The sequence below is a fragment of the Larus michahellis genome, chromosome 5 (assembly GCF_964199755.1).
Source record: "Larus michahellis chromosome 5, bLarMic1.1, whole genome shotgun sequence".
NCBI classification, from domain to species: domain Eukaryota; kingdom Metazoa; phylum Chordata; class Aves; order Charadriiformes; family Laridae; genus Larus; species Larus michahellis.
This window is the reverse complement of record NC_133900.1, coordinates 56212417-56237803: the sequence shown is the minus strand read 5'-3', so window position 1 is coordinate 56237803 and position 25387 is coordinate 56212417. Positions and strand designations below refer to the sequence as shown.

General features: G+C 42.3%; 1 protein-coding gene across 4 annotated transcripts in view; it reads right to left on the bottom strand.

The window, feature by feature from the left end:
• The window catches only part of HGFAC (HGF activator), a 44018-nt gene extending 19496 nt beyond the window's left edge, over positions 1 to 24522 (bottom strand). For 2 of the 4 annotated variants that reach the window (XM_074587465.1, XM_074587466.1), the window contains exons 1-7: positions 24410 to 24475; positions 22869 to 22923; positions 20937 to 21033; positions 15280 to 15353; positions 10240 to 10353; positions 9060 to 9191; positions 7561 to 7671 (exon numbers count right to left, since the gene is read on the bottom strand). In XM_074587465.1, the coding sequence (XP_074443566.1) occupies positions 7561 to 7671; positions 9060 to 9191; positions 10240 to 10353; positions 15280 to 15353; positions 20937 to 21033; positions 22869 to 22923; positions 24410 to 24475 (649 nt within the window). Of the gene's footprint in view, positions 1 to 7560; positions 7672 to 9059; positions 9192 to 10239; positions 10354 to 15279; positions 15354 to 18006; positions 18097 to 20936; positions 21034 to 22868; positions 22924 to 24409 lie in introns of all 4 variants that reach the window. The other 2 variants (XM_074587467.1, XM_074587468.1) reach the window with 2 other exon arrangements.
• Positions 24523 to 25387: the final 865 nt, after the last annotated feature.

Here is a 25387-nt window from a genome sequence, read left to right as displayed (position 1 = left end):
TACCAATCTACCTTCTGAGTAAATTAAATTTTTTCATATAGAGGTTTAAACCCAGAAATCTGTAAACTCTACCAGTATTTTCTTATAGCTTAGAAGAAGATACGCTAGATAACAGGAAAGACTAGATCTTTTTGCATTTCATTTTTATATTGATAATCTTAAGATCTAGCACAACAGTTATGATTTACAGAGTCATAAATGCAATCAAATAGGTAGGTATAGAGAGTTAAAAGGAGCAACGTATTTAGGAAATAGATTGTCCATAGGTAGAGGAAAGACATTCCAGCAGCAACAAGCAAGTCTCAGTGCTATATTAATTTGACAGGGAAACAACCAGTTGCATGGACTACCTCATGGGATTTTCCAGAGTATCTGAGTGCCTAATCCACAGTGAAAGCTTTCAGACTTTTGAGAATATCTGTAGGTCCTTATATGTTAAGAGCATGACCCAAGATAAGTCTCTGGACAGGAAAAGAAACAGACTGTCCAGCAGTTAATGATGGTCAGTGGATGGGCAGTTGCTCAGTAGAGAGCCAGTAATGGGGGGGAGGGGGGTGTCTCTGGAGCACCTGAAGCACCCATCGTGAGCTAGTGGGATAAAGCAGGCAATGGGAGAGATAAACAATGCACTGGAGATTTCCGCTGTAATCCAAGGGGTGAGCTGAAAGCCTGTGAGCTGCTGTACCACGTCCACCACATCTTCCTTTCAACCACCTTCCTAACTGAGAATTATGCAGCAAAACACAGATTAAAACATGTCAGTCCCCTCACATTTCAAGAGAAGATGTGCCCTCTATAAAATATAATTAGCTGATATCACTGTCATGTCTGAAATAAGTCAAAAATAAGATTAAAAATACATTTACATCTTTGAATTAACCAGCACCCAACAACACACTGCTGCCAAGTGAGGCTCTCTGTCATAAGAGTAAGGACTAAGCAACTGCTTCATATTAGCAGCTGCTAATATTAATTGTAGTAGTTTATGCTAGGATTATAACAAAGACTTCTCATCTAAAAAGGCACCACTGTAGGAACACAGAAGGCACCACAGAAACCTTAGTGCCCACCACCATCTGGAAAAAGCATTCCTTTGTAAAAATAAAGAAGTCCTCTGTTGATCTCCAACCTACTCCTACCTCTGACTGAAGCAATTTTTACCTGTTCCATGGTATTTGCCTTATCACTCAATCCTTATAGAGTTAAGCCTTGCTATACACTATACTGCTAAGAGTAAGCTCATTAGCTTTCTCCTCTCTAGCCCACATTTTCCAACATGCCAAATGTAAATGACTAATCCATAACCTCCATGCAAATGGTGCTCTTTTTTTTTTTTGCATTTTTCTCTATACCAGTCAAAATGTTTATTACGATTCCCAACTGTATAAAGAAACATGGAAGACCAAAGTAGCCTCTCTAGTATTGCTCACATCTATCACCTCCATAAATGACACCTTATAATTACCGTTTTGCAAAGCCACAGTTATCACTAGTCTCCTGTTCACCATCCCCTATACTGGCATTGTCTTTGTGTAATGAATCAGTGAATCATAGACTCATAGAATACCAGGTTGGAAGGGACCTCAGGGATCATCCTGTCCAACCTTTCTCGGCAAAAGCACAGTCTAGACAAGATGGCCCAGCAGCCTGTCCAGGTGGATCTTAGAAGTGTCCAATGTTGGGGAATCCACCACTTCCCAGGGGAGATTATTCCAATGGCTGATTGTTCTCATTGTGAAAAATTTTCCTCGTGTGTCCAATTGGAATATCCCCAGGAATAACCTGTACCCATTACCCCTGACTTCTTGTGACTTTCTGTAAAAAGGGAGTCTCTGACTTCTTTGGAGCCACCCTTTAAGTACTGGAACATGGTGATAAGGTCTGCCCTAAGCCTTCTTTTCTCAAGGCTGAACAAACCCAATACTCCCAGCCTCTCCTCATATGGCAGGCTTCCCAGTCCTTTGATCATCTCTGTGGCCCTCCTCTGGACCCTCTCCAGAGGTGGGTTCTTAGTTGATAAGGCCACACTCACTCACTTCATCTTCCAGTCCCTCCTACCATTTATCATTGCAGGCAATAGTCTGCTAGACCTCATTTTTCTCCATGTAACAACTCCAGCGTTATTTTAATTATTTTGAAATAATTCAAAATCTGATAAAAATCCAACCCACCATTACTATTTCTGCAATGGTGCTCTAGGCTTTCTCTTCATTATCCTTGCTTTATTATCCCTCATGCAACCTCCCAGGGGACCTATAAAACTTTACCCCTGCAAAAAATATAATCACCTCTCCAAGCCATATCAAACCATAATGGTGGGTTTTTGTCTGCTATTCCATCCATTCTTCCACAACCATGGAGGAATACTAACCTGATTCTTTTTCATTCTAGTTTTACCACTAATCCGAATGTTCCATACATGCAAGCAGCAAGCAGCACCTCAGCTCCACTTATAAATCCTCTTCAACTCTTAGTAGCAGACCTACTTATCCAAGCTCCGTGGGGGACTGACTTGGATGAATACTCACTGATCATTGTCAGCTACTGACCTTGTTATTATACTTCACCCTATTTCTTTTTTTTCCTCCTGGGACCCTAGAAAATAAAAAATTAAACACCAATCCAAAAGTACTCTAGTGGATTATAGATAACAGTGGTAAACATAAACCAAAAAGTTAAGACTTCAATATCTTCTTCTCACTGCCTTCTTCAGGAGGAAAAAGATTTAAAAGTTTCCCTCCAGCCTCCAGAGCTGAATTTCCTTTACTAAAGTACCTTTTTTAGTAGAAAACTGCAAACACCCTGTTTCAGTAAAGCAACCACTAAAAATGTGGGTTTGCTGTCTTTTTTATTTCTTTTATTACCTCAAACTCCCCCAGATTAACCCCCAAAGATGTGGCCAAAAGTTATTTTTTTTCCTGTGTGTAATTATATATTCATCTATTCTGTCATTTTCCTTTTCTAAAAATCTTCAACCTACTTCTGACATACAACAACACTTCTCCTTATATAACCATAAACCTTCTGCAATTATCATTCCAGCTCATACTTTCTTTAAAGCTATGGTACCCCTCTAATTCTGTTAGCCATAGCCTAACTAGGAAAAAAAAAAACAAAAACACCACACTAGAAACATAAAGATTTTGCAAAAATACCTTCAACAACTTCATACTTCTCATGACCAAAATACTAGCAAAAACATTATTGCTGCCTAAACCTTAATCCAAAGAAAACTCAAGACATATAATCCTCTGTGCAGTCCTCCCAATACTTTCAAACCTACCATCTACTGTAACCCACAACCACAGTGACACAAATCCAAACAGGCTTTCCATGTGCTGCTTCCTACCTCTTCATTAGTTTAATCATGAAAAGCACCGAAATATGCCACAACTCATCCATCCCACTGATTTACTTTATTACATGGCTACCTTATTTTCACAAATAGTTCCACAAGAACCCACCCTGAACTGTTCCTGAGTCCTAACACAACAAACGGGCCTGAAAGAAACCCCAGCTAGCCATCAAGAACGATGTACCACCCAACGACTAAGGCAATTCTAAACCCTAAAAATCCAGTTGAAAGCCAACAAACCTTCGAAATACGTACCGTTAAACCGCATCTCAGTTATCCACATATGACTACCAACTATTGTTCTGACGAAGTGTTACACAACAAAGCCACCTATAGAGACTAAATGTTTCAGGAAAAGTCTTGGCAACTAATTAACCAGAATAAAGATACCCTACTAACATACCCTCGAATAAATCAAGAAAAAACCTAAAAATGCAAATAAGACCCCCAAATTTACTAACAACCCACACCCAAAAGCAGTACCAAAGCAATTGTAAGGAGAAGGAAGTGCTGTTAACCAGGAAATGGGGCAAAATATATCTTATTCTCCACTTGCATATCAGCTAAGGCCAATAGTGTGAATGCAATGGTGGGTTTTCAACCACAGAAGCCTAAAAGCACCAATCCCTTAAAAAAAATCTACATCTCCTTCCTTCACCTTCCAACTCCCTTTAGCATTTGCATAAATGCTTATTATAATGAATTATCTGTCCTGTGCGTCCCTCTGTATTCACCCAACATCTCTACCATGGCTCCTATCCTGTTCAAAGAAACATAAAATGTCAAAGCAATTTTAGAATTACACATTTATAACTGTTTGTCATAAGTTACCACTTCCAGTGAAGCTAAGTATTTCTGAAGTTAAACATCTCCCAAAAAATTCCCTCTCCACTCCATACACCAATTTGATCAATCTTCACCTAAAGCATGGGTTCAGAGCTCTCTCGGCAAGAACTCTGTCTCCAAAGTGAATGCAGCTACTCTTTGAACACAAAATCCTTATTTCTGAAAATAAGTGCATATTTAAGGGCAATTATTATGAATTAAACTTCATTAAAAATGGATCCTTGAACAATTTTAAACAGCAATCTGTTCAGGGAGGGATTTGTTGGTGATGTATCTAATTTCCTTTGAAATTAAACTTCAGTGAAATCTTCTGCATAGAAACTGTGTTAGAACATTTTTTTAAATGGCCGTTCTTTCTTTAGTACAGAGAGTTTCTTCTTTAAGGGCTAGAAAATAATGTATTACCCCAAAGAATAGAAATCTATATTAGAAACTGTCTTTTGTATATCAATCTCCTTTGTTATAGATATCTCCTATGTTACGTTTATCACCTCCAATATTTTTTTTTAAGTTAGGTCATAATTTGCCAGTAGCTGCATGGTCATTATGATAATGGCTTGGCGATATATATATACACACATATAATGATTGTTTGCAAGAGAATTTTAAGTTCAGTGACAAGATGATTTTTGAGTACTGACAGGGACCTCATAGTCCAAAAAAAGAAACATCTATTGGACAGATAAATAGGTATCTGTAAAATCACAAAAGTTATGATTATTCTTTGTTACTCACTGTTCAAAGGGGGGAAATGAAATTACCAGGCAGTATGTTTTAAGCTAACAATAGAAAAGACTGTTTCTCATCACATCTATTTAAATTCTGGAACTTCTTGACATGGCATGCTGTGAAAGGCAAAAGCATAAAGGAGTTCTAAAGAATTTAGACAAATTCATGTAAAACAGGTAAAGGTCTATCAAACACGGTGGTCCAGCCATCTGCTATGAAAATCCTCAACCAGGAGAAGTATTTCTCGGTAATTTCCTGCTACTTGACATGACTCCTCAGTCATCCTTTACTTTGCCAGTGCTCGAATCAACAGTAGCACTTAGACTTGTGATCTGACCCAGAATGGCACTTTGTTTTTTAATATTTGTGAGTGAACATCAAGATAAATTAGCTGGTTTTCCATTAGAAACCTCTCAAGACTGGTTATTCTTTGTAGAATTCAAGGCCAGAGGACATCAGAGAGACCTCAAACAGATCACAGCCCAATAACATTTTTGGGGTACTTACTGTTTATTAAATTGATTGTTTTCTTTTTTTAAAAAAAAAAAAGAAGACATTTTTGCATCACAACTTGGGTTTAAGGTTGCCTCTATAAATGAATAATTTAGAATAAAGTAAATTTTGGAGATACTGTACCTTTCTCTGAATCAAGCATTATAACCATAAACTATGCAGACTAAAGGGTAACCTCACAATTCAGTCCTGTTAGACAAGGGAAACTATACAAGACAGTAAAAAGGAAAACAAAGGAAAAAATCCAGCTGTGCTCACAGCATCAAATTGAAGGGTTGAATAAAAAATTAATCCAACATATATTTAAAAATCAGCTGTGCTCTGATAGCACAAGCCCCCAGTGCTTTCACTGGAATGTCATTGCTCTCGTGTGATGGTACTACCAGGTCTATAGATCCCAGCACTAGTTTATTTGCATTAATTTAGAATGACTAATCCTGGCAAAGAGTTGTTGGGTTTTTTTTTTCATTTTTAAACTTGTTTGCAATGCCCTGACACATAAACACAACCCTTCGGTTCCCGGTGTGTGGGGGGGTGTTAGGCAGCCGAATGCAGATGGATTGTAAGCATCTAAAGCCATTTGTTTAGCAAACCAAATGTTTGCTTTATTATTTTCAAGTAATCAAAGAGCACCTGCTTATTTCTTTTTCTAAGCTAGTCAGACAGAAACCAGTATTACAGCTGTAACACTGTCATCCTGATATTTATAATCCAGGCGGTGCTGGGTGGATGTTTATGCACAGCGTTGCCGCTTTGGGCAGGGGAAGCTGATAAAGAAATAGGAATCTGAAAAGCAGTTTTGTTTGAAGACGAGCAGCACCAGGACACCAGGTCGCACATGCAGCCCCTTGCCCGAATCATTCACAGCATTCACAAAGCCTGGGACAAATCTCACTAGGGCAGCTAAAGGACAAAAAAAACCCCGGAGCTACAATATCGCTCCTTAGCAGGGACTTAAAAGAGTCATCAGCCCCATTTTGCAGGATTCACTGGGTACCTGGTGAGTGAAGGTTCAGGACCAGTTCATCCACTGTTCAGTTTGCCAATTCACTCCTGCTATTTGTTATTCCAGTGGTCTCTCAAATCTTTGGTGTGGCTTGTTTTTTTACCCGGCTTAGTTAGATGGCTACACCATTTGTTAACCATCAGAATAACAAAAAAATAATAAAAATACCAGATACCAATTCCAGTGTTCGTTACCACATTTTGTTTACCCCAACACCCATTCAGATCAAATCGGTGCCCACCAGAGCTACCAGAAGACTTGTCTTCAATTTTGATGAGGCCTGGGATTTATGTACTCAGAAAGACATAGCCAGTGAGTTGATGGGATCACAGGCTGGTACGACTGAAGGTCTATTATAGTTTATGCCTGAAACCTGCTGTATTTGAAAAGTAGCCACTGATATAACTTGAGGATTTATCATGCAGGTAAGATTTACAAGCAGATTTAACCCCTGCGGTGAGAAATGTTAAATCTTCTGGAGGAAAATTATATGAAAAACTATGTGGCATCTAATAGGAAGCAACACAGAACTAACACATAGGCACCAAAATGTGGATTTCGCTGCCCTGACCCACCAGTGCAAGTAAGGATTTTTAGGTAATCCATACTGGGCTAAATGTGCTATTAATTTCAAGGTAACACAAACAAAGGGAGTGCATTTTATCTTTGTCTACTTCCCACAATAATCTAGTGTTACCAAATACGGCCAGCTGCCAGATTTTGTCAGAGCATAAATCGCCACTTTATGAGGGGGCAGCAGAAGATGCACAGGTCTGCAGGGAAGCGTTTGCACAGGAGCACAACTCTGCGACCGATCCTGCAAAATGGAAGCATGAGCTCTTTCTGTGGGCATGAGTAATTGGCTTAAAATTTCTGTGCTTAATTTTCCATGGAGTTAAGGACAAGAACAAATATTTTTAGAATCAGGGTCTCGGTGGTGAAAAGCGTGTTATGTTTTACACTGGAGGAAGAGATTAAACACTTGTTCTGAGTGACTCTTCAGTTATTACAAGAAATGGCTGCAAAGACAGAATACAACACAAAAAGCACCAGCTTCACACCCAGATGAAAATTCCAAATTCTCTGCCCACCTGTAGGTTGTTATACTTACCAATATTGCAATACTTTCCTGCATAATTTCCTTTGCAATCACATACTATTTTCCCACTGAAGGTAACCATTTTACATTCTCCACCATTCATGCAAGGATCATGAATACAACCTACAAGCAGAAACCAAAGATCAAACCAAACTATTCAATAGAATTGGTCCATTTTAACTTACATTAGTACACCTTCTCTGTGGATATACACTTTGGGGAAGTTTTTCCTTTTTTACTCATCTCAGACCTACGCTTGACATAAATTGAAGACAAGGAAACTCTGCTGATTTCTGCCTACTGAGGTCTGTCTCATTGTTTTTACTTTTATTGGATAGTGTCAGCCTAGCTATTAAAAATTTTGCCACAGAACAATAGGTAAAATAGGGGTGGTGATTATTATTACTAGTGGTGATGGTGGTGGCATTAGCATTTCTTTCTGTACAGCGGGTTCTGCCAATTCCAAGTTTGCCACTGAGCTGCAGTAAAATTTATAATAGTGTATCTAGCAGCGAGCTCAGTTAAATATTTAGGATCTGTGACTGGGAAGTATTAAGTCCTATCAGATTTCCCAACTCTCCCGTGAACTCCCAATGTCCTAAAAAGCCACTGACTCTCTCCGTGTTTTAGTTTCCAGTTCCGTAAGGTGGGAATAAAAGCACCTACCTATTTCAAAGGGCTCATTTACTCAGTACTGTAAGCTACCTGGGAGTCTACACAGGGTGAAAGTCAGCCAGACTGAACACCAGACTAGCCATATCAGAGCACATATATAGGTGAAGCGTATGTTTTGCTTCCCACCACCTCTCCTTCCAAAAGGGAGGTGCTGTGCTGGCTTCATCAGATAAGTGACAACCCGAAGGCCATGCCCTGCAGCTAGCTGGCCAGCTGTGTCGGGCACCTGGGAGTCCCAAAATAAGGAGGAGGCTTCAAAACTAAGGAAGCACCACCCCAGCCAAGAATGGGTATGTCAAGCCAAAATCTATGGGGACTCTGGGGTCGATGCAGGGCAAATGGGATCCTGGAGGTGGGTAGAGTTTACATGCTGGCAATTCAAGTGTGGGATAGGCTCAGGAAGAAATCCCAGGTGTGAAACAGCAATACAAAGCAATTGTAGGTGTAGAGGGGAAGAGCAGAGGAGGGTGTGCCTCTCAGGCATGTTACAGTTTTGGAAGAGAGCTCATAAGGTCAGAAATTTTACCCCTTCTACTATATAATTTGTTGTATATTCTTACATGCTGTGGTTCAGGATTGCATCCCTGGTGGAGAAAGCACTGAGCTGTGTCCCTAAAACTCATCTTAATGCATATAATTGCTTCCTCAAATAAAGGTGGACAAATTGAAGTGATTTCCTGGGTCAGCATCACTGTTCATACATGGAAAGGTGTGAGGGTACATGAGCTGCGAGAGCAGCATTACTGTGTATAATAGGGCTCAGGATTTGATATCCTTACTGTCCTTTATCCCCACTCCATGCAGGCCAATATCTGTAACACAAAATAGTGCCTTACTTCTGTGTTCGACACTCTCGCACTCGATCTGGCCGTTCACACACACGCACTGCTCCACGGCTCCTTGTTGGACTCTTGACCAGCTCATGCCCACATCAAAGAACTCGTAGAGACTGTTGTCAAAACATTTCTCTAAAAGAGAGTTTAAAAAACAAGACAAGCTTTCTGAGGTTATTTCTTGTGAGGAATGGGACCACAGTCTCCATCATTCCCTGCTCATCTCTTTTTTCATGTTGAGCACACATACGTTTGTTGACAGTTGGTGCTTCTCAAGCAAGACAGCCTCCACAGCGCAGAGGCACTAAGCCACTATAGCAGCAGCTCCAAGGACCTCGAGGCAGAGGTGGCTTTCTCCTGTGAGCATGACGGCGTCGCCATTACTTAAGCCCTTCCAAAAGTTCATTCAGCAAACACAAAAAACAAAATCAGTGGTATACATTTGTGTCTGTCCCACTTTACCGCATCGTCCACAGACGATGGGCTGCGCTTGAGACAGCGGAGCACCAGGGCTGAAAGGGGCTTCTTTGCTTATGTTGGGAGAAAAGTTTAGAGCTGCAGAGAAAATCCAGCACAACTGAAAACCCTCAGTGTAAAAGCCTAATCCCTCTCTTGATGTGCAGTAAATTGGGAGTGACGCCACTATAAAACTGGAAAAATAAACGAAGCAAAGACTTTTGGCCTGAATCTCTTCCTTTGGGAATGGCTCCCCCGATTGTGGAGTAGCTGCCCAAGTGTAAAGCCGACATCACACGAAAAGCTGTAATGGACTATGTGTTCATATACATGAGAGATAAGGTGTCATCTGAAATGTTATTGTTTTTTCATGTCTCCCTACCCTACCTACTGGATTATATTATTAGTCATTTCCAACCATACAAGTGATATTTAAATCTTAAAAACAGCAAAGGGGGAGGAAGAGTCTCTTTGTGTTTACCATAGCTTAATACCTCACTGGCTCAGAGTATGCCTGGATTTATAACTGTATAATCAAGCTATTTTCAGCTGTCCTGTCAGTAATGGATTATCTGTCATAACCATTTGGAAATCCGCCTACACAAACATTCATGCTGCAGTGGTCTCTCCCATCACAACAGCACTACCTTTTCATTAAGCAAACATTAATGAACTCTACTTACTGCTCGTATTTCATGTTGTAACACCCATGGAAGAAGATACTTACTCATCTGACAGTCCTTGCCTGTGAATTCCTCGGGACAGGAACAGTGGTACATCCTATAGCCATGAGCAGGAGAACAGGTCCCTCCATTTTGGCAAGGGTTGTTTGCGCAGTGATCTAGACAGGCCACATAAGAAGTTGTTGTTAATAGGTGCCAGATAAGCCGTGCTTTGTTGTGTTACGCATGGGCTTGGTTACATGAACCATTTTGATTCAATGCACGGTGGTTTCGGTAACACCTATTAATCTAAAGCAATGTGTACCCAACCCATTTACATTGGTTTTGTTTCCAGCTGTACAGCACCTATATTTATCCACCTTTTAAAAACCGTATAGCAAATCACTAAGCTGGTCCTTCTTCGCCAGAGTTAACTTGTCCGAAGGTGGGAGGTCCCGTCATGCATGAAGTTGCCAGAGCTGCCGCTGTGGTGAGGAAGAAGATGGGACGAATGCCCACAAGATGGAGCTGTGCCTTTACACTGGGGAGGGAAGGCTGCAGCTCTGCCTCTGCCCGGATTACTGCCCTGCATGCTTCGCATTTCAACATCGGTGACCAGGATTATGCATCTCTCTCTCAAATTACGCAAAGGACAACCCTCGACAGAAGAATTTGCTATGGATTTGGGGATTTTGACTAAAACGAATGGACAGCTGGAACAAAGGAAAAAATTTTGAAGCAGAACAAGGGCACATCCAAGTAAATCAGGCCAAGCAAGCTCAAACCGGACCTCTCTGATGTATCTCCGATTTTTAAGGAATTTTCTAAATCATGGGAAAATAGGGTGGGAGAGGAGAGCGTGTGCCGGAACAACTTTCTCATCCCTGTGATGGAAGCTTTACTTGGCAACGTGCAATGCAAAAGGTGGAAGAGTCTTGCTGGCCATCTGTTTTTCCTGATTTCAGGCAGTGTCGAGGGGTATTATCTCCCCTGAAGTCAATGAACATCACGTCTTACACCCACTGCAAAGCTGGCCCAACAGCTTCTCTGCATTCAAACTCTCTTTTTAATGCTAGCCAAACTCTGCAAGGGCAACTGCAGAGTTACTCAATCTGGGTGCTCCTTCAGCTAGTGTGTGGTCCTAACCATGGGATGCAACATACAGAAACACAGGCACACGCATACAGGGCTGAAGCTAAACACAAAAGGCACATCCTGAGCTTTGCTACAGCAGCACAAATGTGAAGGTTCCCCTGCACAGCTCAAAATATTTACTGCACAAGAGAGTGACGTAATTGATATCAGATAGCAGGCCTGGGTGTATTCACTGGTAGTTTCACTCCAGGATAACATCAAGGGAAAGCAAGTAAAGGCAGTGATGTTCCTACTGTTCCTGCCGCTTGATAGTTATGAAACTTTAAGTGGTGTCATGTTTCCTCAAAGGAAAATCCTGTATTTCCTACTCCCATCACATCCAAACCATGACTTGATCTCCAGGCCATCTTCTGGTACAGCGGTGGTCAAGACATTTTTTGTACCCTCATTAAATCTGCAAAGAGCACTTCCAGTCCTCCATTTCTTCCCCAATCAGAGTTCCTCACTGCATCCCACCCGCCAGTCCAGGCTGACTTCCCTGGGGTATTCTGCATCCCTCTCCACCTTCCACAGAGTCCAGGAACAACTTCTACTCATAAGCACACGGACACATCACAGTTCCCTTCAGGGAATACTGCTCTCCATTAACTAGCCATTAACTGGGGAGTGCCAAGTCCCTGAAATCTCAGCCAACGTCTAAAGCCACCTAGCTTTATCTGCCCACCCTCATGGGAAAAACACTCCAAGGTTGCTAGCAATCACCTTGGCTTCAGCTTCACCTCTCTGAGGCTCTGCTGAACGAGCAGTGGCCTTGTCTCATCTTTCTAACCATATCTTCCCACAAAAACTTTCTGTTTCTGACACCTACCTTTCCCAGAACTTGGACTGCTCTTCCCCAGAGCCCCTCCTGGGGTGAAGCCTCTTCCTCCTTCTTGCACAACCCACACAACTGTACTTCTTCTTTCCATATCTGTCCAAACATCTCTTAAAAAAACTCACTGTCTGGCACTTTTCTCCCAAGTTTGGGCCTCCCTGGGGTTTTGGCCGTTTGTCCAAGGTTTCCAAACATTCAGAGCAGTAATCCTAACAGACTGCCCAAGGTCTGGAAGACCCACTTGTTGCACTTTTATGCAAGTATCCATACATGCATACATACAAACTACACATTCACAACCCAGTTGGCCCATATGTATGAAGGGGTCACATCAGGCAGATACTACACATGGTCTCCACAGAGATCCCCTGGGCAGAAGTAGAGGATCCTCTGGAAACCTGAAGACAGCAATAAAGCTCCCAGTGATTTCAGGAGGGGTTTGAACCTTGGTTGTTATTATGGTGAGCTCTGGCTCTGTACAATGCTGTACTAACTTGTTCCCCCAGCAGAGGCTTCGTACCTGAGCTTCACTTCATCCCAAAGCTAAACACTTTTGGTTAAACTTTCTCTTGAGGTTGGCAGATGTACTTTTCTGGATCAATGCCTCCAACACTTGCTTAACATTAATTTGTAAGCAGCTCCAATGGTTTCAAGCTGACGCCACATGCACACATGGTATTCTTGTTCTGGAGAGAGTTCCATGCTTCAGCCTTTGCTTTCAACCAGCTCCTTCACCAACCCAGTTCACACACTCCTCACCAATCTCTTATGGCCAAAGGATACTCTCTCCCCAAAAACATTCATTTTTTCTTTTTTTTTCAAGTGTCTATAACGTGGTTGAGATTCCCCCAAAGATTTAATATTTTAGTGGATTTTTTAACAACAAAATCATCTATTTTCCACATTTTAAATATCTACATTATTCAGTTGGACTGCTTCTTTCTTCCTTGCTATCTTCCCCAGCAGACTAAATTTCCTTCTGTTTGCTTGAAATTCCCTTTAGCCATTGTGTCGCTCCTTCCTTTCAACCTCACTATAAATCTTTTCTCTTTAAGCTATAGCTGGTGATCTGCTAAGACTTTTCCAAGTCCAAACATAGTGCTTGCTGCTTAAAAAATAAGTAGACTTATGTTTATAAATAAGTGAACACCTAAAGACATTTTAATTTAATTTTACGAAATTCTTATTGCTTTTGGAGATAGTCTTTTCATTGCAACAACCAGCAGTTGTCTCTTCCAGCTACCCCATCCTGTTTTCTTTTCCCTTTCCTCTCTCACACATTTAACTCTTTTTCTGGAGAAAAAAAAAAAACAGTAGTCAAGACAAGCCCTCACTGACGTTAGGGTATATTGTCAGGGATATCCCTCAGCAAGGGGCAGGCAGACCTTGTTGCAAACCACCCTATCCAATGCTGCAGTGGGTAACAGGCAAAAATGAGCCAGGAAGCCCCAAAAGACTTATGGGATGCCAGCTAGCTGTGGAGATGGCTGCATGTGGAGCTGGTAGGACCATGGCAATGGGCTGAGGGAGGCACAGAGGTGGCACAAGGCACCCCCAGAAATGAAATGCTAGACTTGAAGAGAGCTCCTCCTTCAGCTACCAGAAAAGCCTCCTTGAATCAGCCAGCCACCAATGTGACAGTCAATGTTTCAGTGGAGGATTAAAGCAGTCATGAGTTACCGCTTCCAACATTTCAGGCTCTGGGAGGGCACTCATGAATAAGTGCAGCCCTCATAACCTGGCTCTTGTAAGCATGAACTGTCTATAAAGTCTACGTTTGTGTCTGACATACTTGCATTACAAAGGCACATGCGTTGCTGCTTGTTTTGGGGTTAGGTCGTTTGTCTCTGATCTACTGTTAATCTGTTTTAAAGCCAGGCTGGAAAATAATTTAAAGTTGTTAAGTTTAAAATGATGATGCTGTGCACTGCTTAATTTTAGACTCTCAGCATGATTCAGCTAACGTTGGCTTTTCAAGCACTCTGGTAGATTGTAATCAACTCGTCAACAAGTCTCATGACATGACAGAGAACTCCCTGCAAGTGGATGGTGGAAAATGCCCTTCATTGTAAAGCGGGAAGCAAACATCTAAGGGCATCTGGTTGTATGCCACAGACTAAACAAGCCAGGTCACATATGAAAGTAGTGTGAAGGAGAAAAGAGGAACATGATCAGCATTTGGACACAGATCCAAAAAAAACCTCAGGGGCATCAGTGCAACACCTGATTGCTCAGTGCTGGTCTGTCACTATAAATTGAGAATTAGACATATGCCTTCCTTATAAAATGATATTCCCCAGCAGGCAGGTCATGAAACATCAAGCTGGGGAGACAGAGACAAGCAAGGGCCAACCATCGAGGTACTGCTGAGGACAGGGATGCACGTTGCCCACTGAGCTGCTTGGGACGTGATGCTTTCACCCAGTGTGTCAATAAAAGCAACTTACATAGAAAGGAGAGTTTGCCGCAGACCTTTGCTTCCCGTTTTAGACAGACTTTCACAATGAGGTAATTTTAGCACTGGAGTGTGGTGACCACACAAAGCCATAGCACTGCTCCCCTAAGTAACCCTTTCATTGTCCCTCAGTACTCTTGCAGTGAATGTGTCTGTCCTCTTGTCTTCCCTGATGCAGCTCACAGCCCAAGGAAGTCTGGTTTTGAAGGTCTGCTCTTCACCCTGAGATCTTGAGGAGGGACAGCTGGAAGTGATGGCTATACGTTGCACAGGGTGTGAAATGTTTCTGTACCTTCTAAAAAATTAACTGGTCAAAGAGACAGAAAAATGTAGCTGGTTAAATCAGGGGAAAACTAAAAGGCACATCCAAGCCATGAGGGATGAGAAGACAATCATCTCTGTGCTCGGCTCCAGCAGGAGTTTAGGTTTCCATGTTGGTGTTACCATCATTTCTCTCCATGACTTCAAGTTAATCAAGTGAGAGTAAATTAAAGACTGTGTGATATTCACAGTCTAATGCTATGGTTATGCAGAGTCACAGAGAGATCGCAGAAACAGCTAAGGTGAAGGCTTGTTCTGTGTACACCAAATAAAAGTACACTGAAGGCACCGTCCCTCCTTACTGCAGGTGGCAAAGTAGGAGCCAGGTATCTGGAGCAACTCAGCAATGCCTCATCTTACCTGCGTGGTCTTCGGGCAAAAAAGCACAGTGACCCCATCTCCTATCCCGGTCATAGTTATGTGTTGTTGAACACCTGAAAAGAATTAAAGGTGCAGTTTAGTGCAGTTTTTAACAACCTGAATGCTTGCACTGAATCTATACGGACTTAATTCTTTGGCAACCTGGAAATTCATACTTTTTTCCCTAATTAGCATGTTTCATTCAAAATCTCTGAACACCAGAGCACAAATATGCTTTAAGTTGTTGTTAAAGATGCTCTGCACCATTTCTCTCAAACAAAATACAGATTAAGAATGAGATGTGGAAGCAGGACCTGAGATCTCTGATGAATCCTCCAGAAAAACTCAACCTTCTTTCTATTTCTAAGATTAGAAAACGAAAGACAGAAATAAAAACCAAAACCGAAGCAAATAAATTATGTCTCCTTTATTCATTACAAAGCAAGCAAAACAGGACCCAACCCATTTTTTATGCCTGCCAGTTACTTTAATAATCTGTGGAGGCAGAAGACTGTCCACAGAGGGACTTTTTCTTAGCTTTCAGCGGCAAATGTATTTTGCACTCAGTTCCTTTAAAGCATTTCTATTTTTTAACTTGACAGGCGAAATGAGGAAATAGCTGACATGGGGGTGATTTCCAAATGCACGGATAAAACTTCTTTTTGCAGAGCAGCGGGCTGAATCCTGCACGCAATGCCGCCCGTGGGAATCCTACGGAGACAAACTTTGACAACTCCATCCGCGCACTTTCCTTGCCCTCCTCAGTCTGTTATCTCCAAGACTCATAGCACTCCAAGGAGCATTAAGCTGTTATTCTCCATTTGCAGGGGTAGACTTATAGACTTCCCCGAGGCCGCACAGGGAGTGTGTGACTGAACTGAGGCCGAACCTTGGAGGTCCACCTTGTGTCCCAATGCGCCGTCCACCAAAACATCTTCCCCAACCAGTTCTAATGCAGCATAATAAATATCGGCTGCCACTACACAGGAAAATGAGTGGCTACACAGCACTGGAAGAAATAGGGGTTTGCTTTACCTAATGTGACTAATAATTTGTTTTTATTATTTGTGTTTTTGTCATATCTTGTGTTAAGTTAGTATAAGTTAACAAACTTACCAGTTACGTTATAAAATATTTTTTCACCCTAGGACGTCACAAGCTAGATTGAAATTTTATTGTAGAGCATGTCTACCATTTTAACTGCCTTACTTTGCTTCTTAATTAGATGCTGTGTGGTATTTAAAATGCTTAATTCCTATGGAACATCTGAATAGGCCAAGCATATTAAGTTTGGTGACCTCAATTATATAAGGTCCATAAAAAGAAAGGTGCTCAGTAGTCTAGTGCAGATTGACTTGACACCTTCTTAAAGAGGCTGTTTTCTCACAGGCATTAAGGCCCAAGCGACTCTGCTGGGAGTTAATGGAAATTTCTCTGGGCTCCTTTGGTGGGAAGTGGATCGTGTTTTTATAAAGGATGGTCTATTACACATGAGGATTAAGGTGAGGCGTAAGTTAAAAGTAATTCTTGGCAGTGCACTGCTTATGTCTTTGTTGGCAAAACCATCTCCGACCAAACACTTCATCTGTGCCAGCCATGACAGGGAAGGAGAGTCCAAACTTTTCTAACTTTTCTGACTGACATAATTATTGATTTAGTAGAGGGACGTTACACTAGGCAGAATGGAAAAGGCAAATGGAAAAGGTCCTGTATACACCTAAAGAATTCAAGCAAACTCTCATCATTAGGGGGGAAAAAACAATTTATATGCAAATTAATACTCTCTGGAGTCTGTCAAGCAGCAGCCAAGTTCTAAGCAAATGGAAACTCATTTTTTTTTCCTTCTTAAATGTTTTTTCTTATCAGAGACCCTGACAGGGGCTTCTTCCACCAGCTTTCCACAACCCACTGGTTCTCCCATCCAATGCTCTTCACAACCACTCCCCTCCTTCCCTATCGCCCCACAGTGACTACGATGCTGTTGGTCCTCCCCTGTGGTGCCAGGCTGCCTTCTCAGTACCAGGCTTCTTGCACATTCACACAATCCTTTTCTGGTTTCCGCCAGTATCTCTCACTGCCTGGGGGAAGCTCAGCACATCCTCAAAGCTACTTCACTAGTCTCCCTCCTTTTCTTTTAAAAATCTCTTCTTTGCTGGGAGGCTTACCAAAAATGGGATGACAATTTGGTCTCACTGGATATTACCTCCAGCAGCCACACCAAACAGGTTTATTATTTCTTTGTGCTACTTGTAAATGGGCCCACTCTCTAAATTTGTAACAAATGTCTTTGCATCAGACCATCATATAAAATTGTTAATAAAAAAGTGAAAATTTAAAGACACAGATACTGAATTAATTACACCAGAAAAGTTCGCTACTAGGGCTTGATTTAAACAACATTTTAGGTCTATCACAGATGAGGCCTGACTAGTAGGCAGGATAAATGGAAAGCAGGCTATTTTACCCATTAGGAGCACTGGGGCACTTAATAATAGGATGTTTTGGAGAGCAAGCAAAGCCTCAGGCCAGCGACAGACTGGTGTAAGGAAAGAGCTCTGCCATCATGCCTAGTGCTGTCACCATGTTCAAGGCCTGGAGGTTCCCTCAGACCTTTTTAGGTGTCGTCCTGACCATGAGAGATGGCCAGGCTTCACCTGACACCACCAGAGCAACCACCACCAGCACCAGCAAAATCCAGAGACAGATGCTTGGTGTCTCCTGGCTTACCCCACATGTCCTTCTCCTCCCAGGACTGGCATACACTCTCCAGCTTGTAATCCAATTGGCCAAAAAGCCCTTCTTTGCACTGTTTTCAGTCTGTGGACAAAGTATCAAATCTTCCTGTTGCCAGAGAAGATGGTAAGATCACGCCCTTCCTATACAGACCTGAGCCCACCCTTGCAACCTGGCACAACGGGGACCCACACATCCAGCACTCAAGCACAGGATAAGGCTTCTCCAGGGTATAAGTCAACACCTTCCAAGTCACAGCCAAAATCTGAGCCAAGATCTTTTCCCGCCGTTCCCCTCGAGGAGGATCTGGAAGGAACCCGTCCCACCATGGGACACAGGGGCAGGGCACTGGCAGCATCCCTGCAGCCACGGCTTGGCTGCAATTCAGACCACCTTCCCCATCTGCTCTCACGGGTGTTCATCGCACCCCCATTTTCTCTGTCCCTACACTGTTTTGTCTTTCTGGAGGTACTAATGAACTTTAGCAACAGTTCCAGTTAATTTTTTCTCTTCAACGCATAAGGCAAATTTACGTGACATCTTTAGTAGCTGGTAAGAGGCATCTAAATAGGATTTTATCTGTGAAAAGAGATTATAATTAAGGGGAAATGCAATAGAGGATGCTGTTAAAGGAAGTTTGTGATTTGAATACTGCAATTATTTTGTCTTCTTTCCTGTGTTTTGGATAAATATTTATAAAGATACAACTTGTTTGTTGCTCTCAGAGTAAGTAGGAAGAGGTTTCTGTGGTCAGGACTCTGATTTATGTTGAAACATTCAATGTTACAAATGGACAAGGTCGTGTCTGTTTGCCTTCCACATTTAGCCCTTTTAATCAGCACACTAGCTTTCATAAATGAGATGCTGAGGTTTTTATTAAGATAGACACTGCTCTTAAAAGCTTTCTGCAGGACTATCTTTTTATTGAACTTATTATGATGGGCTAGCACACAATATCTGTGTCATATGTAGTATGAGAAAACATGTAATAAAATTAAAGGCAATTGGAGCAGGCTTTGGCTCACACTACAGAGTCCTGCCTGTAGTCCTGCCTTAAAAGTATGACTTGAGGACTAAAGACATGGACTCATTAAGTGCGTAATCCAGCACTCTCCTGGTCTGGTCTCCTTGTATTTGCCCCCAGAGAGGCAGGTGGCATCCAGCCTCTCATCATCTCCATCCTTACCAGCAGCTCGCAGCACAGGCAGCCAGGAGCAGGAAGGACACAAGCCTTGCCCTCGCCTGCTGCCTGCCAGGTCCCCTGGGATTAGTTATTCAGCATCAGTCCGGCATGGGCTAATGCCAAGTCACACAAAAATGCACAGAGCAGGTTTCCTGGCTGCTCTCAGGGCTCTTTCCCTGGCATTTCTGTGCCTGAAGTCACATTTTGGGTTGCTTTTAGCAAAGAAGAGTAAACACTGGCCAGAAGGTCGGCCATGGGGTGAAAGGACCTGTCAAAACCAAACGGCTCCAGCTGTCCTCCTCCTTCTCTCCCCACTTGCAAATGGCTTTTTAAAAATTGCAAGCATGAGAGCAAGTTGTCCAAGGTCAGCTCTAAAGTGTGCTCTAACCTTGGACCCCATCCATTCACAGGTTTTTCCTTTTTTTTCCATGTCTGTGGCCCAACTGGCCAAAACCAAATACACAGTGTCATGTATTAACAAGATCCATCTTAAGCATTGCATGAAATTAAGTGGGTCCAAAGGTCAAAGTCTTTGTGGCTACAGTACATCAAAGACAGGGTTCAAGCTGGAAAAATTTTCCAGTTGCTTTCCTTTAGTTAAGATATTCTCAAGTTCCTGTTTCCTTGAGGCTTTTCTTATCTGGATTGTATCTATGGATGTTGGGGAAATTCAGAAGTGGTCTCCTAGCTTGCAGCTCTGTGTCTATTTGTGTAAGAAGGTATGTGTTTTGTTGTTTACATTACACCAGCACTTACACTTCAAACAGATGTGCCATCGCAAAGATGACACAGATCATGAAAAAATTGGACAGTCCAGTATAAAAAATGAGACCTCTGCCCTGCATGGGAGAAAAATATAAAATATTATCTCCACCCTGAAAACATGCAAGTATGTCCCTTTCACATAGTTCATCTGTGCATATATTTTCACATTACTGGTACCCATATATTCCCTGCTTTGTTGCCTTTGGTTTCTGTTCACGTGTGCCCATTACATAGGTTCATCTGCAAAGTTAGTCTTGTTTATCCAGTGCTCGCTGCAGTAGGTCTCCCACCTGACTGCTCCTACCCCAAAATGAATAACAAATACTTTTAACAACTTCTGCATATGTAAAAGAATAACCTTTGCTCAAAACAAGGAGACCTGGCCTTAAACACACTAGTAGAATAAATCATTACCCTACAAGCGGGAGTAATACCTCGCCTCTCAGTACTGCACCGCCCAAAAGGGGCCTGCTGCCAATCTGAATAGAAATTAAAGGTATGGGATAAAAAAAAAAAAAAAAGAACTTTCCTCACAAATCAGATGGTCTCTGCTGCAGTACAAGTACGGCCCACACAAACCCAACAATTCCGTAACCAAGCGTCATCTCTTACAGGTGTCTGTATTTCTCCTTTCTCCCTCAGCAGAGGGTTTCTATCAGGTTGTGCCATCGGTCCCAGCCTTTCCGTACAAGCTCTTGCCACTCATATAGGTTGCAATTCCAATATCAAGGCCAAATAGGAAGCATTTCTGCAGTTCTTGAGCTTTCTCTGGCCCTGGAGACCCCCTGCCTGGGCTCCCTCCCCTCTGAGCACGAGTCTTGACCTCACGGCCATGACTATAAACAGGACAACTGCATGGCTCTCCTTGGGTACAACATCAAGCTCAACTTAATTGTTCTAAAACGAAGATTAAAGCATTAAAAGGATGACATATTCATTTGAATGCTGTCTTCATTTATGAGCAATGTTAACTTACCATTTCTTTCGGGAAAATAGATTTGATAAACACGAGTGATAAAACCTTCCACCGTACCGGAAAGGAAATTTGCATAAATTTCCATCCTCCGTAAACACTGAAATACAAGAATAAAAACCTCATCATGCAGATCCAACCCACAGGTACACGTATTATGTGTTATCATATGGAATTATGAAGATAGATATCTTCAAGTTTATCAGCTGTACTTTGCGCTCTGTGTCTCTGCAATTTCTAGTGCATAAGAAGAGGCTTAAAATCCTACGTAATGACTGAATCAACAAAGATTAATGGGCTCTGCAGTAGAATAAAGATCTTAGATCGTTTCAGCTCAAAATATATTGCAATTTCTGGTACAGCAAATGCCAATTATATTCATTAATTGCAATTATCGTTTCTAATTATGTTGTATTGTAATAGCATATTAAATTGATTTCTGAAGTAGTATCCTTTCAGGCTCCATATCACATTGTAACATCTGTTTAAAACAATTAAGGCACCAGACAGTACAAACTGAAATAGAAACAGTCAGGAGAAAGAAGGTTTTAAAGGTTGGGGGAGATGACGGATAATTTTGATCATACCACCTTCCCTTTGAGATAAGCAGGTTCCTTACAACTGGGAGAAATTAATGGGACTGGGTGTCTGAAAAGGGCAAGTTTTATCTTTATCACGTCAGCGATGGGAGCCTAAGGAAGAGTGGTGGGAGTCTAGGAAGGCTAGTGGGAGTCTAACAGAAAAAAATCCTTCAAGATGAGTCTTGAGAATGAAGGAGGCTGAAGATAAAAAAGACAATGAAAAACTGTCAGAGCTTATTTAACCATTAAACTTAAAGCAATCACTTCTGAGAGCTGTGAGCATGAATGGAAAGCCAGCCTCTGCTGTAGGAGAGAAATGGGGCGTACAACCAAGCTGGCAGCACGGCGCATTTCCATTTCTCAGTGACAATGTACAACTAGTACTTATCTTGAGGTTACCCCTTCCATCATTGCTGGGGTTCCTGCACACCCTTGAGATATCTGTTAACCCTCACAAGCCCAGACTTATTATCTCAAAGAGACGCGGAGGCCAGTTATTAGCATCATGGGAAAAATAACCTGTCCCTGTGGTCCAACCCCCTTCCTAACCGTTTGGAATTATGGTCATTCTATCTGTCCTAACTGTCCCCTTATCTGTCAATGTAAAATAGCTACGTATTATATTTTTCAACCCTGGTTCTCATTGTCTGAACTAATTAAGCAAATGTTCAGATATTTACCTTCTCTGTCTCATACCTCCTGTTATAAGCAGTTAGGGGAGTTGTGAAAATACATCCGTTCAGAAGACATATTGCATCCCAAACTCCATTAAAGACTAAGCTATAAAGGCACCACTAATGGCCTGATTCATGTAATCCTTAACAGCAAAAGCACAGGACAACAAAAGCTTTAAAAATTGAAGCCTGCAATGCGTGCACACAGCCAGGATGTCTGATTATTTAGGTGCCATCAAAACAAATGCAACCCAGCAAATTGCACGGGGCTCAAACCCTTCTCCCACAGGGAGATCAAGGGCTGCGGCAGAAATTGAACCTATGCATATCAAAGCGCTCAGACACTTTAAAGTTGCAGGGCAGACGCGGCTCTGATTAAAATAAAGGAAGTTGCACATCTACAGCCACACCATGTTATGAGTGAATATAAGCCACTCCAGCTGAGACAAACTAAATTCCTATCAGCACCTTCCCATTAATCCACACCTGAAGGAAAATTACCTGTGATTCCTGCGCTAATCCCAAATTCCCCTCTACATAGAAATTAATATTGGCATAACCATTCCATAATCCTTATTCATGTTGAAACAAAGACAGGCTTACTACTGACTTGCACAGCGTGGATACAGACAGGCAGATCGTTCTTACTGTCATGAAACCTATTGGATTTGACTTTGTACCTTGTGGGCGAGTGAACTCATGTTTTGAGCCTCTTCCTGCCCCAGATTTGTAGTGCTACAAAGAGAAAAAAAGAATGTGGATTGGAGACACAAATTCACTCTGGGAACCATCCGATAGAGACAAACGTGCTTTCCAGGGCGCCCTGAAATTGTCTTTCTCCCAGTGCTTCTGCAAAAATCTCATTATTTGTGTGTGATTTTTACTGGGGCACAGTCTGATGAAAGAGGGTAGATAAACACTGCCTCGTGAAAGGTCCCTGTTAAACTAGGAAAACCCAGCACAGCACAAAAAAAGGCCAAAGTTCTGCTCCATTATATCTTTCTATTGCCAAAGGATACATCTCCTGTTTCTCTCTGTAGGAAGCATATATGCATTCTGGGGCCAGTTCACAGTTACAAATAATATCCGAGCATTTGACTTTTCCTGCCATTTAGCTGTAACCCGCAGGGCATTAGTTAAAAAAGCGACCTCTGCTTTATTTGGATTTGCCGATCAGCGAGCAAAGAGCGCAGGCCTGAGCCGATTTTAAGCCACAGGAAATAATAAAAAATGGTAATACACATAAAGTGCTGCTGCCACCAAAGGTGCTGAGAGCTGAACGATAGCAAAACAAAAACATCACAAAAGCAGTCAAGGATGCAGCACATCATGAACACAGAACTGGGTAGGGGACGTAAGAAGTAAGGGATGAGACAAAGCTGTTGCTAAGATATATAGGGAGGGCTTGAACAGTTCTGAGGAAGAAACAGTTTTTGCATTCTACAGCAACTCTGCCAGCACTGAGCAGTCTCTAATGGCCTCAGCCAGGGCTGATCTTTTCCTAGGCCCCATGAATATTCCTCTCTGCTCCCACCTGCAATGTCTAAGGGGATACTTCTGTACTTCACTGGGGCAGTCAGGATTATACTATCATTTAAGTAGATCTGAGCTAATTTTAAACTAGCTAGTGAAATAAGGCTGAACATAAAGCCACACAACCAGGGTCCTGGCTATCAGCTACACTGCTAGCCCATGGTGGACACCAGGCCATGGTGGGATTTAAGCAGACAGGCAAAGTCAAACCGTCACGGCCACGCTCAGCAGTGCTGCAGCTGCCTCACAGACAAACCCCCAAAAAAAAGACACAAAGTACCCAATGAAATCACTGACTGAAGGGCATGGCATGAAAACAGGGAGAGGTTTGAAAAGAAGGAGATGGTTACCGAAGCTGGTGTGTTCAGTTACCAGGTAGCAGTAAAGTCTGATGTGGTAGCACTCTCCTTTCCTGCTACTGCAGGTACCTACTTGTGTCAACGCATTTCTGAGATGCATTTTCAAATATTTCAATATCTTGGTGCGTATGGGACCAGCTATCCTACAGGCCCCCCGATTAATCAGCATTGCTGTGAGGCTTCATCTAGCAAATCTCTTTTATTTTCATTCGAAGTACTCTTTCTTTCAGTCTGGTCAGCAGCTTCGCTCCTCCGACCCTAAGGCAACCTTGTCCTGACAGCCAGCGCATAGGTGATCCACCACTCCAAAACAGAGGAATCAGACTTACCGTCCTTGCACAGTCACTGCTCAGAGTCAGAGCCAAGACAACAGCGAAAGGAGCACAGACTTTCATCTTTGCTCTCCTCTCACAAAGGTTTGGCCTGGCAGAGGGAAACTTCCAGGGCTGGGCTAAAGCAGGAGAGTGAATCAGCAACGAGCTTTCACAAGGGACTGTGATTTACTTGACTTTAGGGTATTTTAGTTTTCTAAGTAAGCAGAGCTGTTATCATTGTTAATCATTAATGTCTTTGTGGGTAGATGGGAATGCCATGTAGCGAGATACTCTCCCCAAACCACAGGGAATGAAGAGTTTATGAAGTGCCTGACCCTTGGAGATGATCGCTGGTGTACTCAGCAAGCACTTAAGAACACCTCCAGGGGAGCTGACCCAATGTTGCTTGTAATCAGAGACGATTTACCATCTAGACCTTTCCCGCCTCTTTCCCTTCAGGAGCTAATTAAAAGCATAGCATAGCAATAACAAGAAGCTCCAAGCAAGCCCACTCAGGAGATGACATTACATTGCAAAATATGAACCAGATCAATGCTGATATCAGACACAAGAATTACTCATTAACAGACGGTTACCTGCCCAGCTGTTACTTACAATAGACTGGGAAAATTAAAGTGAAAGAAAATAGACATTACTCTGACAAAACATTTACTGTACCAGAAAGCTCCCTTCTTCAGCCACCTGAGCAAAGCCATCTCTGTCTTTTAAGTGCTTGGCTGAGATCGCTGCACTGCAGCAGCGTTTCTAACAGGGACGTAGAGGGTATTGCTAAAACCGACGTTTCACCAGTGAAGTCTGTTTCAGCCCCACCTTGCCCCACAACCAAAATCCACAGGTTTGGCTGGTACAACTCTGTCTCTGCATGAGGCTTTTGCCAGCCATGTACTGTCAATCAGGGACCGCACCTCTTCACACCCAAAATCCCCAGAGCCACAACAACAGAGAATACCATAGTCCCTGTTTAAGTTGTGC